Source organism: Sabethes cyaneus, chromosome 2, assembly GCF_943734655.1.
Source record: "Sabethes cyaneus chromosome 2, idSabCyanKW18_F2, whole genome shotgun sequence".
In the NCBI taxonomy this organism is placed as follows: Eukaryota; Metazoa; Arthropoda; class Insecta; order Diptera; family Culicidae; genus Sabethes; species Sabethes cyaneus.
In genome coordinates, this window is record NC_071354.1 from 180236739 (window position 1) to 180249020 (window position 12282).

Here is a 12282-nt window from a genome sequence, read left to right on the forward strand (position 1 = left end):
TCTAACGAGATCGTCGTACCGAGCACACGCAGCACCTTCCGGGATATGTTTAGATCTCGTATACGTGAGCTACATTGCCAACGGTTAAAATGATAAAGTCACAAAATGAAAAGAAAACCTTTGTGCCAGGGTTTACCCGGTGGAAAATTTTCTATATACACGTTTATATGGAACTGCCTTGAAGGGAGAGGGTGTACATACCGGTTTGATTCTATATTTTCTGTTTATTATTCCAACTCTCATAGATCGTTTACTCACATAAATGCTATTATTGCAAACGGACACAGGGCCCAGTTACAAAACATACTTTATTCTGCTAGATCTACGCAACAATAACAAGTAAAATCATACACACCCGTTAAACGTGACAGATAAAAGGTCTCCTAGGTCCAGTTCAACTAAGAGATGTAGAAAATTGACCTGCATTTTCTTTCTTTTATTTTCATTTTCCAAACAGGCCCCAGAAACTAGTGTGGCACGGTTCCAGTACGCTCGGTGAGCGCGCGATGGACACGTACTGCGACGCCTGGCACTCCGGGTCGCCGGACAAGGTCGGGCTGGCGAGCAGTCTGCTCGGCAATAAATTACTCGATCAGGAGCGGTATTCCTGTGATAATCGGTTCGTGGTGCTGTGCGTCGAGGCACTGTCCCAGGACCGACGGCGGAAGCGCGACGTCAGTAGGTAGGTAACGTTCCAGCAGAGTTATTTTCGACAACTCTAGCACCACCCTGGATGGGGTGGGCGGGTGCTATGGGGAAAGGAAGGAAGGACTTTCTCGCACGGTGGAAGTGATTTGTGGAATTTCAAGTCCAACTTGATGGTTCCACACAATTGGTAAACTACTGAAGGGTTTTGTGGCTTTGGAATTCGACTGATGTGATTGATGCTGAACGCATACACTTTGGTGGGTCTCTTCTTGATTGAAGCAGATTTGCACACTGAATAGATCTTTCAATTTATCCAATCTATCCAACATTTGGATGCTTTCTGGCAGAGCAAACGGCGAAATTGTTTTGGAATGTTTAATTAACCACCAGTTTCGCTACCTAAATGCAAAACATACACGCTAAAATAATGTTTTAGTATGCACGTCATGCATTTAACTTCTCTATTCTTTCACCAACACTGGTGTAACGTGTAAACGTTATTTCATCACAATTTCAATGAATAAAACAACTGCATATTCTTTTCATAGGCAGATGCTCAATATTGCTTCTGAAGATCACCCAAATAATTTATCTCTTCCTAGATTTTTATTCATATTCAGTCATCAAATATAAACTCAATTTTTCTGGGAATCTAAACAAAATTTTTGAAGTTGTTTTTCCTTATCCATTAACCTTTGGAACTTGTTCTTATGAACCCTTTTTACGATCAAAATAAATCCAGTCCATCCTTCTACGAATCTATCTTTCCACTTTTCAATTTTTTCTCGGCTCTTTTCGGAATAATATGCTCCTACTTTATTGGTTCAGTTATTAATTTTTTGTCCCTGACGTCTTAGAAATCAGTAAAGTTTTTTTGTTGCATTCTAAATTAATAAACAAGATAATATACAATAAATTAAAATTTACATTTATATAGCGTCTTATAATAACTAATCTGCTCAATTTAAATATTTTCATTTTTAGTGGTTACGAGTTCACTAACGAACACGAGTACAGTCGCCATCTAAGCGAAATTTTACAAGTGTAAAAAGGCAAAGGAAATGAAATCTCTCTTGTAAATCTCAGCAGTTACCTTCCATTGTCACCGAGAGCATCATCATGGAGAAGAAATAAGAAGTATACACATCATACACCGACACAAAAAAAAAGATAACAAGAGTCACGAAAAGCAAAACATGGCTGCCAAAGTAGACAAACCCTAGTAACAAGTAAATGAATAGATGACAAGAAAAACGTCTTTTATTATTATATTTTCCGCCAACCTAGAGTTTATCGCTCCTGAAAAGAAAAACCGAAAAATGTTCTACGCTATCTGTAATGAAAAATTTAGAACGACGTCTTTTTCAAATATTTGAAACTATTCTAACCTAAATGCATTTCCCCCTAACTCAAGTCCAACAACATTCAGACCGAAAAGGCCTACTTTGATGAAACGATCACGCGAGCATATTGCTTTAGTGGCATGTCTACTAACTAGATAAGTCAGTCAACTATTGTAAGTAAAACTAAGATGCGTGACCTTTATTTACGGAATGCCAACAAAGTAATGTTGAACGCGAACAAGTTAAATTGTAAACATTAAGAACAATAAAACAGTGGAAATAGTCAAATTATTCGTAACTGAAGTATGAGCAGTATGAGGAACATTGTGGGTTCAAAGTTTGTGAACAATCGAGAAATCGCAAAACTAGGTACTTTCCTTTCAAACTGTAGGCAAAATATGATCCATAGTGTTTTACTATGAATAAGGACTGTCGTTTTATAGCTTCCTACCAGTGCAGTGACAGTAGGTCTAATTTAATATTCGTATTTTCATCAAACATTCAATTTTCTCTTTGTCACTGATTCCAACTCATACCGAATCTCTTCCTTTTAATCTATGTTTTACGAAACCTGCTTCGCTTGTGTGATCGGGTCAATGTATCCACGGTGGACAAGATTTAGTATTTTAAACTAACAGATAATGTACAAGATGGACAGAATGAGCAAAAGCATAAGTAGCGTTTTAATAGTTATGACTTTTTCTCAGCAATAGAAAACCTATAAATAATGATCGCGACCATAAGCGGCGATTTGTTCCGATTTACAAAAAAAACAGCGTTGTGAACTACCGAAACATACCAAAAGTCCGATATCAAGTATTGAACGCATTTCTAAATTAGTCACTGAATGTTTTGTTTAAAACGAAATAAAAACACACATTTAGCTAATCAAAGCCGAACATGACAAGACGAACAATAATAGAATGTATGTTCATAACTGTTTCAGTTGTTTTCATGCTCTGAAAATCCAACGGATTAGTTTGTGGTAAATTGGCAATTTTTTGATGTCAGCGCCGCTGAAAACTATCAAACTTTTGTCACTTTACTGCCAGCAAATCTACGATCCAATCATAATACCATCACACAACAAAAAAGCATATGACAAAATGTCTAGTGAAGGAAGCGGTCGCTTTTGTATCATCATAAGTCAATACAAGGAAAGAAAAACTAGTTGTAATTGTAAGCTAATTGTATTTAATGAAAAGGAGAAAAAAATATATCTTTTAAGAATTGAGCAAAAAATAGTCATCAGTCAAGTTATTTGAAGAGACGTTGTAAGCAGATTCTATAATTGAACGTTTTTAACAAATTTTATTTTGTCTTTTCACTTTACACTAAAAGAAAAAGCGATGCCGTTTTAATGGAACGTAAATTAAAAAGCAACTATATTTAAAGCTGCTCTTTAGTGTTAATGGAAAGAAAAAAGAAAAGAAAAAAAAACTAACTGTAGTATTAAGACATTTTTTGTAAATAAAAAATTAAATAAATTCCCGAAAGCAGAGTGATGGTTTGTTCTATACAGGTAATATCACAGCTTGCAATTAGGTGTCATTCTGCTGATCACCTCTAGTCGGCTATTGTTCGGCATCTCGTAACGCTAGAAATTATCTTATGTTTCGATACTTCAAGTTCCGATTCAATTGCACTTAATGACACTCCGTAGAACGGTGTTGGGCCAAAGAATCGGTCGATGGATGCCTAACTGACTTTTTAATTTCTTTCTTTTCGCTTCATAATATCTCTGGATTCAACAGCCAAGGTGTTGCTAAGCAGCTATACTTCAGTAAACCTACAACATAAAAGTAAAGATCTTATTCAAAAGACAGGGGGCTCTGTTTCAATCGCATTTGAATATGAATCGGATGTTGAGTATCCTTTACCAAGCGTCGAGTCAATGCAAGCGAGTCTTATGCTTAAGTTGAGCCAAAGTTTTACAGACTTTTAATTCTGAGAAAGGCCCTTTGGATTTGTGTCCATTTATACCCGAAATTAGTGTGCGATGAGTTGAGTCAATTATTAAGTTGCATCATGGTAGCTCTTCACTATTAACCCATGCGATTTGCGATGGGGGATGAAAAGTTAGTATTAGAAACGGCAGTAAACGCAACAAACCTTTCGTTTGAATAGTTACTTATTCAAACATAACTCTTCAAACTCACTTATTCTATGGCGGCTAGTCTCCAAAGCAAGCCTGCGGGCACCCATTTCACACCAGATCTTGCTTTACCTTATCTTACCTCCTCGTCCGCCACGAAACATGTCCTACCCAGCTGGTCCTCTTCGAACAGTATCCATGTTTTATACATATAGGGGACAACCGGTTTAGTTGATATCACTTTGTATGAAGGCTAACCTTGCTAGCTCAAGCAGGTCCTCTGCGAGATTTGAATGTCCATCAAACAGTCCATCCTAAATAGCACTGAATTCCATTCTTTATTGCCATGATTCCAATTAACTTCCGTGGTAATCCACTTACGTTTATTATTTCTGTATGCACATTCTCAATGGTAAATGCAGAAACCAGTATGAAGGAAGAATGTGGAGGAGCCTGAGAGAAAAACCCATGTGTAAGTCACATAACATCAAAGAACCTGAATCTACTTAGATACGAACCCGAGACCACTCGCTCGTTTCGTTATCTTGGTCTTCAGCCTACATGTCATTCAAATTTTCCACAAAGCACTACTTCTACCTTTCGATCACCGAACGATCGTCGGCCAAAAGGCCTCCATCTTCATGGGTTGTACATCAGCTCCAGGCCGTGGTTTCCTCTGGCCGTAGTCTGCGTAGGTTCCGCAGGTCGCCTTCCACTTGATCGATCCATCTTGCTCGCTGCGCGCCCCGCAGTCTCGTTCCAGTCGGATCGTAATTGAGAACTTTTTTAACCGAGCTGTCGTCCGACATCCTCACGACGTGTCCAGCTAATCGCAGGCGACCTATTTTTGCGGTTTGGGTGATGGGTGGTTCCCTAAGCAGCTGATGCAATTCATGGTTCATTCGCCTCCTCCACGTTCCGTCTTCCATCTGCACTCCGCCATAGATGGCGCGCAACACCTTTCGTTCGAAAACACTAAGGGCGCGTTGGTCCTCCAGGAGCATAGTCCATGTCTCATGGCCGTAAAGGATAACCGGTCTAATCGGCGTCTTGTAGATTGTTAACTTCGTGCGGTGGCGAATTTTGTACGATCGCAGCATCCTACGGAGTCGAAAGTAAGCACGATTTCCTGCCATAATACGTCTTTGTATTTCTCTGCTGGTGTCGTTGTCTGCGGTAACCAGTGAGCCCAGATACACGAACTCTTCTACCACCTCGATTTCATCACCGTCTAAATGAATCCGAGGAAGGAGGTCAGCATTCACTTCTCTAGAACCTCTTCCTTTCATGTATTTTGTTTTCGATACATTAATGACAAGTCCAATCCGTTTGACTTCAGCTTTCAGTCCGATGTATGTTTCCGCCATCCTCTCAAAGGTACCTGTAATGCTGTCAACGTCGTCAACGAAGCCAAGAAGCTGGATGAACTTCGTGAATATCGTGCCACTCGTGTCTATTCCCGCTCTTCTTATCACACCATCCAAAGCGATGTTGAACAGCAAACATGAAAGCCCATCACCTTGCCGTAACCCTCTTCGAGATTCAAAGGGATTCGAGACTGCCCCTGATACTCGAACAACACGCATTACTCGATCCATCGTCGCCTTGACCAATCGCGTTAGTTTATCCGGAAATCCGTGGTAGTGCATAATCTGCCAAAGCTGATCTCGATCGATCGTGTCACACGCCGATTTGAAGTCGTTGAATAAATGATGCGTGGGCACGTTGTATTCGCGACATTTCTGCAACACTTGCCGAAGCGCGAAAATCTGATTCGTGGTGGCACGGGCACCCCTGTGTCCCGCTTGATATTGCCTCACGAACTCCTTTGCAAATGGTGATAGTTGACGACATAAAAGTTGGGAGAGTACATTGTAGGCGGCGTTCAACAGTGTGATTGCGCGGTAATTACAACAATCCAACTTGTCGCCCTTTTTGTAGATCGGACACACGATGCCTTCCGTCCACTCCTCCGGGAGTAGCTCCTCCTCTCAAAGCTTGACAATGACCCAGTGCAACGCTCTAGCCAGTGCGTAACCACTGTATTTCAGCAGCTCACCGGGGTGCTGATCAGCCCCAGCCGCTTTATTGTTCTTCAGCCGAGCGATCTCTTCAGCTACCTCCTGGAGGTCGGGGACCGGGGGTTCTGTCGTCTTCTGCACGTGCTCCAAGATATATTGCCATATTGCCTTCATGTTCAGCTACATCGCTGTTAAGGTGCTCGTTATAATACTGCTTCCACCTCTCGATCACCTCACCTCACCTCACTGTCTGAGTCCCGACACATATCGACCTGCGGCACATAGCCTTTGCATGAACGGTTTAACTTCTCGTAGAACTTACATTTATCGTTAGCACGGTACAGTTCGTCCATCGCCTCACGATCTCATTCTTCCTGGTGGCGCTTTTTCCTCCGGAAGACCGAGTTTTGCCTGTTCGCTCCACATTCGCGCCTTCGTACGGTGTTGCAGCATTCTCGCACGTGCTGCATTCTTCTCCTGCACTAATTGCACGCATTCGCCGTCGAACCGATCGTTTTTCCGGTTCGGATTCATTGTATCTAGTGCCATTGTATCTAGAGCAGTACTACCGATGGTGGTCTTAATGCCTTTCCAACCATCTTCAAGAGTTGCCTGCGCTAAGTTGCTCTTCCGTTGGTAGCGCTGCTTCCATCTACCGCGCGAATTCCTGGGCAACTCCGATGTCTCCTAGCTGCGCGGTATTGGGTCACGGCGTACGACTTCGAAGCGTGTTATACACCGTCGAGAGTTTTGAGCGCATGCAAACTGCAACTAGGAAATGGTCCGAATCTATATTCGCACTGCGGTAGGTGCGAACGTTTATAACATCAGAGAAGAATTTACCGTCGATTAGAATATGGTCAATTTGGTTTTCTATTCGTTGGTCTGGTGATCTCCAGGTGGCTTTGTGGATATCTTTGCGGGGGACGAAGGCACTTCGGACTACCATACCGCGGGAAGCAGGCGGCATGCAGGCTGTTTGGCCCGGTTACCGATCTGTATATAGCTTCCCGTCTTACCTGCGCGTTCATGTCACCGATGACGATTTTCACGTCCCGTCGCTGACAGCCATCATACACCTGCTCCAGCTAGTGAGGGCAATGCACATTGACAATACTGTAGTTGAAGAAACGGCCCTTAATCCTCAACTTGCACATCCTTGCGTTAATCAATGCCAACTAATCAGACGCTGGCGCATCTTTCCCAGTACTATAAAGCCGGTTCCCAGCTCGTTGGTGGTGCCACAGCTCTGATAGAAAATAGCCGCTTGATGCCCGCTTTTCCATACCTTCTGTCCTGTCCAGCAAAGTTCATGCAGTGCTACGACTTCGAAGTTTCAGGGATGTAGTTCATCATAGATTATCCTATCGCAACCCGGGAAGCCGAGCGATTTGCAATTCCGTGTCACGAGTTTCCAATCGTATAGTCCTTATTTCGTTGCGTAGGACGACGCCGATTGTTCCGATTCCTATTTTCTTCTTCGTTGTTGTTAACTTTTTGTTTTTCACGACGGCTTGTTGGGCCTGCCCCTAACCCCCTGTCTCACCGGAGGGCCATCGTGCACAGCACTGTTTAGAGTCCCTGCTGGCACGAGCACGGGTATAATAATCAGCCGCCCCTAACATGGAGAACAGTCGTTGTTTGAGCCGCACCCCCTTGGTGAACAGACGAAGACGTGTTTGACGAAGCATTTCCTCTACCGCCATGGTATGGTTATCGCGCCAGTATTCGCGTATTGTATTTAGAATATGATGAATCAATCAATCAATCAATCCGACAGAGGCCGTCAACTTCGAGACAGCTTCCGTACCCTTAGATATGCGTAGTTGTCGAGGATGTAATGTACAGCATGTGCTAGGGGCGCGATTGGAGACTGGCAACCCAAGCCCGACTTCTACTTTACTGTGAGGAAAATTTATATAACACCCATGAACTCCCCAGAAACTTTCAAAACTCAAGATTGTTGTCGTGTCCGTCGGTTATTTCCAACCGAGCCCTCCGGAATACGGAACAACGTCCGTCAAAGTCTACGTTCGTCCAAAAACTGACTTGTTTAGAGCATGCTATATCATGCCACAGTATGCGTAAGTCTCATATTGAACGATTCATTTCTCTCCTTGTCTCTCATCGTTCGTATGACGGTATTCTTCCTATGCAAGGGGTTTCAGTAACACTCAAGTAAATAATTCAGTTTCATTAGATTTGTTTTACGCTGATTCATCTAACTCGGCTCGTTCCCTACATTCACCCCCTCCTCTACTCTTCTGATTAATTGACCAAAAAAAATCTTATGACCATCATCATTTTTGACATCCGCATCGTTTTAATCATTACCACTATCAATTTCGTCATTACCATTATAATTACCATTACCAGACACCGCTAATACGCCCATACCACCGTATTCCGAAAAGGCAGGCGCACACAAGCGAGTTACTAAAAGTCCCACTCAGGGGAGCTTTCGTACACAAACGATTTCGCACAGCCTTCTCAGAGGCGATCAAACAACGCATACCAGCGTGTTTCAGCACGCGAATCACACATAAAGCATATGCAAAAAGTCGCCCTTACAGAGGCAGCTAAAAAATAACCAGATGCGCACAAGCATCTTTTCAATTTTCTCAAATAGACCTTTGCCAGACGCCTAATTCGCGCACACCAGCGTATTCCAATAATAGTAAGACGCACACAAGCGAGTTACAAAAATCCCTCTCAGCGGAGCTATCGTACACAAACGATTACGCACAGCCTTCCCAGAGGCGATCAAACTACGCATACCAGCGTGTTTCAGTAAACCATTCTGCCTTCCCGGAGGCACGCGAATCATAATCGCAAATCACACGCAAAAAATACGCATGTGCAAAAAGTCGCCCTCACAGAGGCAGTTCAAAAACCAGCCAGATGCGCACAGGCATCTTTTCAATTTTCTCAAATAGACCTTTGCCGGACGCCACTAATTCGCGCACACCAGCGTATTCCAATAATAGTAAGACGCACACAAGCGAGTTACTAAAAATCCCTCTCAGGGGAGCTATCGTACACAAACGATTTCGCACAGCCTTCCCAGAGGCGATCAAACTACGCATACCAGCGTGTTTCAGTAAACCATTCTGCCTTCCCGGAGGCACGCGAATCATACACGCGAAGCATATGCCAAAAGTAGCCCTCACAGAGGCAGCTAAAAAATAACCAGATGCGCACAAGCATCTTTTCAACTTTCTCAGATGGACGTTTGCCAGACGCCACTAATACGCGCACATCAGCGTATTCCAATCATTCCAATAGTCAGACGCGCTCAAGCGAGATGCTAAAAGTCCCTCTCAGGGGAGCTATCGCGTACAAACAAATTTACGCTGCCTTCCCAGAGGCGATCAAACAACGCATACCAGCGTGTTTTAGTAAACTATTCTGCCTTCCCAGAGGCACGCGAATCATACACACAAGTATGTACAAAAAATAGCCCTCACAGAGGCAGTTCGGCAAACAACCAGATGCGCACAAGCATCTTTTAAATTTTCTGGAATAGGCGTTTACCAGACGCCACTATATATATTCAATTTACTATACTCACTATTTGGGAGCACTACGCCAATGTCGTGTCCGTCGGTTATTTCCAACCGAGCCCTCCGGAATACGGAACAACGTCCGTCAAAGTCTACGTTCGTCCAAAAACTGACTTGTTTAGAGCATGCTATATCATGCCACAGTATGCGTAAGTCTCATATTGAACGATTCATTTCTCTCCTTGTCTCTCATCGTTCGTATGACGGTATTCTTCCTATGCAAGGGGTTTCAGTAACACTCAAGTAAATAATTCAGTTTCATTAGATTTGTTTTACGCTGATTCATCTAACTCGGCTCGTTCCCTACATTCACCCCCTCCTCTACTCTTCTGATTAATTGACCAAAAAAAATCTTATGACCATCATCATTTTTGACATCCGCATCGTTTTAATCATTACCACTATCAATTTCGTCATTACCATTATAATTACCATTACCAGACACCGCTAATACGCCCATACCACCGTATTCCGAAAAGGCAGGCGCACACAAGCGAGTTACTAAAAGTCCCACTCAGGGGAGCTTTCGTACACAAACGATTTCGCACAGCCTTCTCAGAGGCGATCAAACAACGCATACCAGCGTGTTTCAGCACGCGAATCACACATAAAGCATATGCAAAAAGTCGCCCTTACAGAGGCAGCTAAAAAATAACCAGATGCGCACAAGCATCTTTTCAATTTTCTCAAATAGACCTTTGCCAGACGCCTAATTCGCGCACACCAGCGTATTCCAATAATAGTAAGACGCACACAAGCGAGTTACAAAAATCCCTCTCAGCGGAGCTATCGTACACAAACGATTACGCACAGCCTTCCCAGAGGCGATCAAACTACGCATACCAGCGTGTTTCAGTAAACCATTCTGCCTTCCCGGAGGCACGCGAATCATAATCGCAAATCACACGCAAAAAATACGCATGTGCAAAAAGTCGCCCTCACAGAGGCAGTTCAAAAACCAGCCAGATGCGCACAGGCATCTTTTCAATTTTCTCAAATAGACCTTTGCCGGACGCCACTAATTCGCGCACACCAGCGTATTCCAATAATAGTAAGACGCACACAAGCGAGTTACTAAAAATCCCTCTCAGGGGAGCTATCGTACACAAACGATTTCGCACAGCCTTCCCAGAGGCGATCAAACTACGCATACCAGCGTGTTTCAGTAAACCATTCTGCCTTCCCGGAGGCACGCGAATCATACACGCGAAGCATATGCCAAAAGTAGCCCTCACAGAGGCAGCTAAAAAATAACCAGATGCGCACAAGCATCTTTTCAACTTTCTCAGATGGACGTTTGCCAGACGCCACTAATACGCGCACATCAGCGTATTCCAATCATTCCAATAGTCAGACGCGCTCAAGCGAGATGCTAAAAGTCCCTCTCAGGGGAGCTATCGCGTACAAACAAATTTACGCTGCCTTCCCAGAGGCGATCAAACAACGCATACCAGCGTGTTTTAGTAAACTATTCTGCCTTCCCAGAGGCACGCGAATCATACACACAAGTATGTACAAAAAATAGCCCTCACAGAGGCAGTTCGGCAAACAACCAGATGCGCACAAGCATCTTTTAAATTTTCTGGAATAGGCGTTTACCAGACGCCACTATATATATTCAATTTACTATACTCACTATTTGGGAGCACTACGCCAATGTCGTGTCCGTCGGTTATTTCCAACCGAGCCCTCCGGAATACGGAACAACGTCCGTCAAAGTCTACGTTCGTCCAAAAACTGACTTGTTTAGAGCATGCTATATCATGCCACAGTATGCGTAAGTCTCATATTGAACGATTCATTTCTCTCCTTGTCTCTCATCGTTCGTATGACGGTATTCTTCCTATGCAAGGGGTTTCAGTAACACTCAAGTAAATAATTCAGTTTCATTAGATTTGTTTTACGCTGATTCATCTAACTCGGCTCGTTCCCTACAATTGTGACAAAGGTCATCCGAGATTCACGATTTATGTACAACACAGTTTAATTTGTGGCAATACGAAGTTTGTCGGGTCAGCTAGTACCTAATAAGAGTTACTGAAAAGAGTTCGCACGGTTCGCGCATATTTTTTTCAGTGTACCTACATTCCCATTCATGCAACTGCAGCATAACAGCGACGATTTTGCATTGGGCCTCCCTTTCACCCCTTTCACCAGTTTTCTGCCGCCCTCTCTTCTGATATCAAAACCAGAGATGCCAAACATGGGTAAAAATTATAGTTTTAAAGAAATTTTTTTTTATTTTCTGTGATTACAAAATTGTGTAATTTGGGTGTAACGTTTTAAAAACGGAAAAAATACCTCAATATTCAATTTTTTGACAGTTTTTTGTCGATTTCTCTGAAATTTATTGTCCAATATGTATATTTTCAAAAACTGCACTGTATATAATGTGTAACCACGGGAATGACACTTCCAATACCAACCTATACAAAAAAACGTAGCCAACATAGAGCGGGCCCAAGCTGACAGCTTCATAGATGGGCTCAAGCTGACAACCGAGTCGGATGTATAAATTGTTAAATTTTGTTAGTTTTAGTTCGATTTTAGTCAAGGTTTTAGCATCACATAGCCAATTTCAGGCAGACAATTAATGCGAAATACATGAAACT

At 42.9% G+C, this 12282-nt stretch overlaps 1 protein-coding gene across 6 annotated transcripts in view; it reads left to right on the plus strand.

The window, feature by feature from the left end:
• Positions 1-2717, plus strand: part of LOC128738885 (collagen alpha-1(XVIII) chain) — a 591219-nt gene extending 588502 nt beyond the window's left edge. For all 6 annotated transcript variants that reach the window (XM_053834344.1, XM_053834348.1, XM_053834349.1 and 3 more), the window contains 2 exons: positions 458-682; positions 1633-2717. In XM_053834344.1, the coding sequence (XP_053690319.1) occupies positions 458-682; positions 1633-1696 (289 nt within the window). In that variant the 3' untranslated portion in view covers positions 1697-2717. The remainder of the gene's footprint in view (positions 1-457; positions 683-1632) is intronic.
• The last annotated feature ends 9565 nt before the right edge of the window (positions 2718-12282 follow it).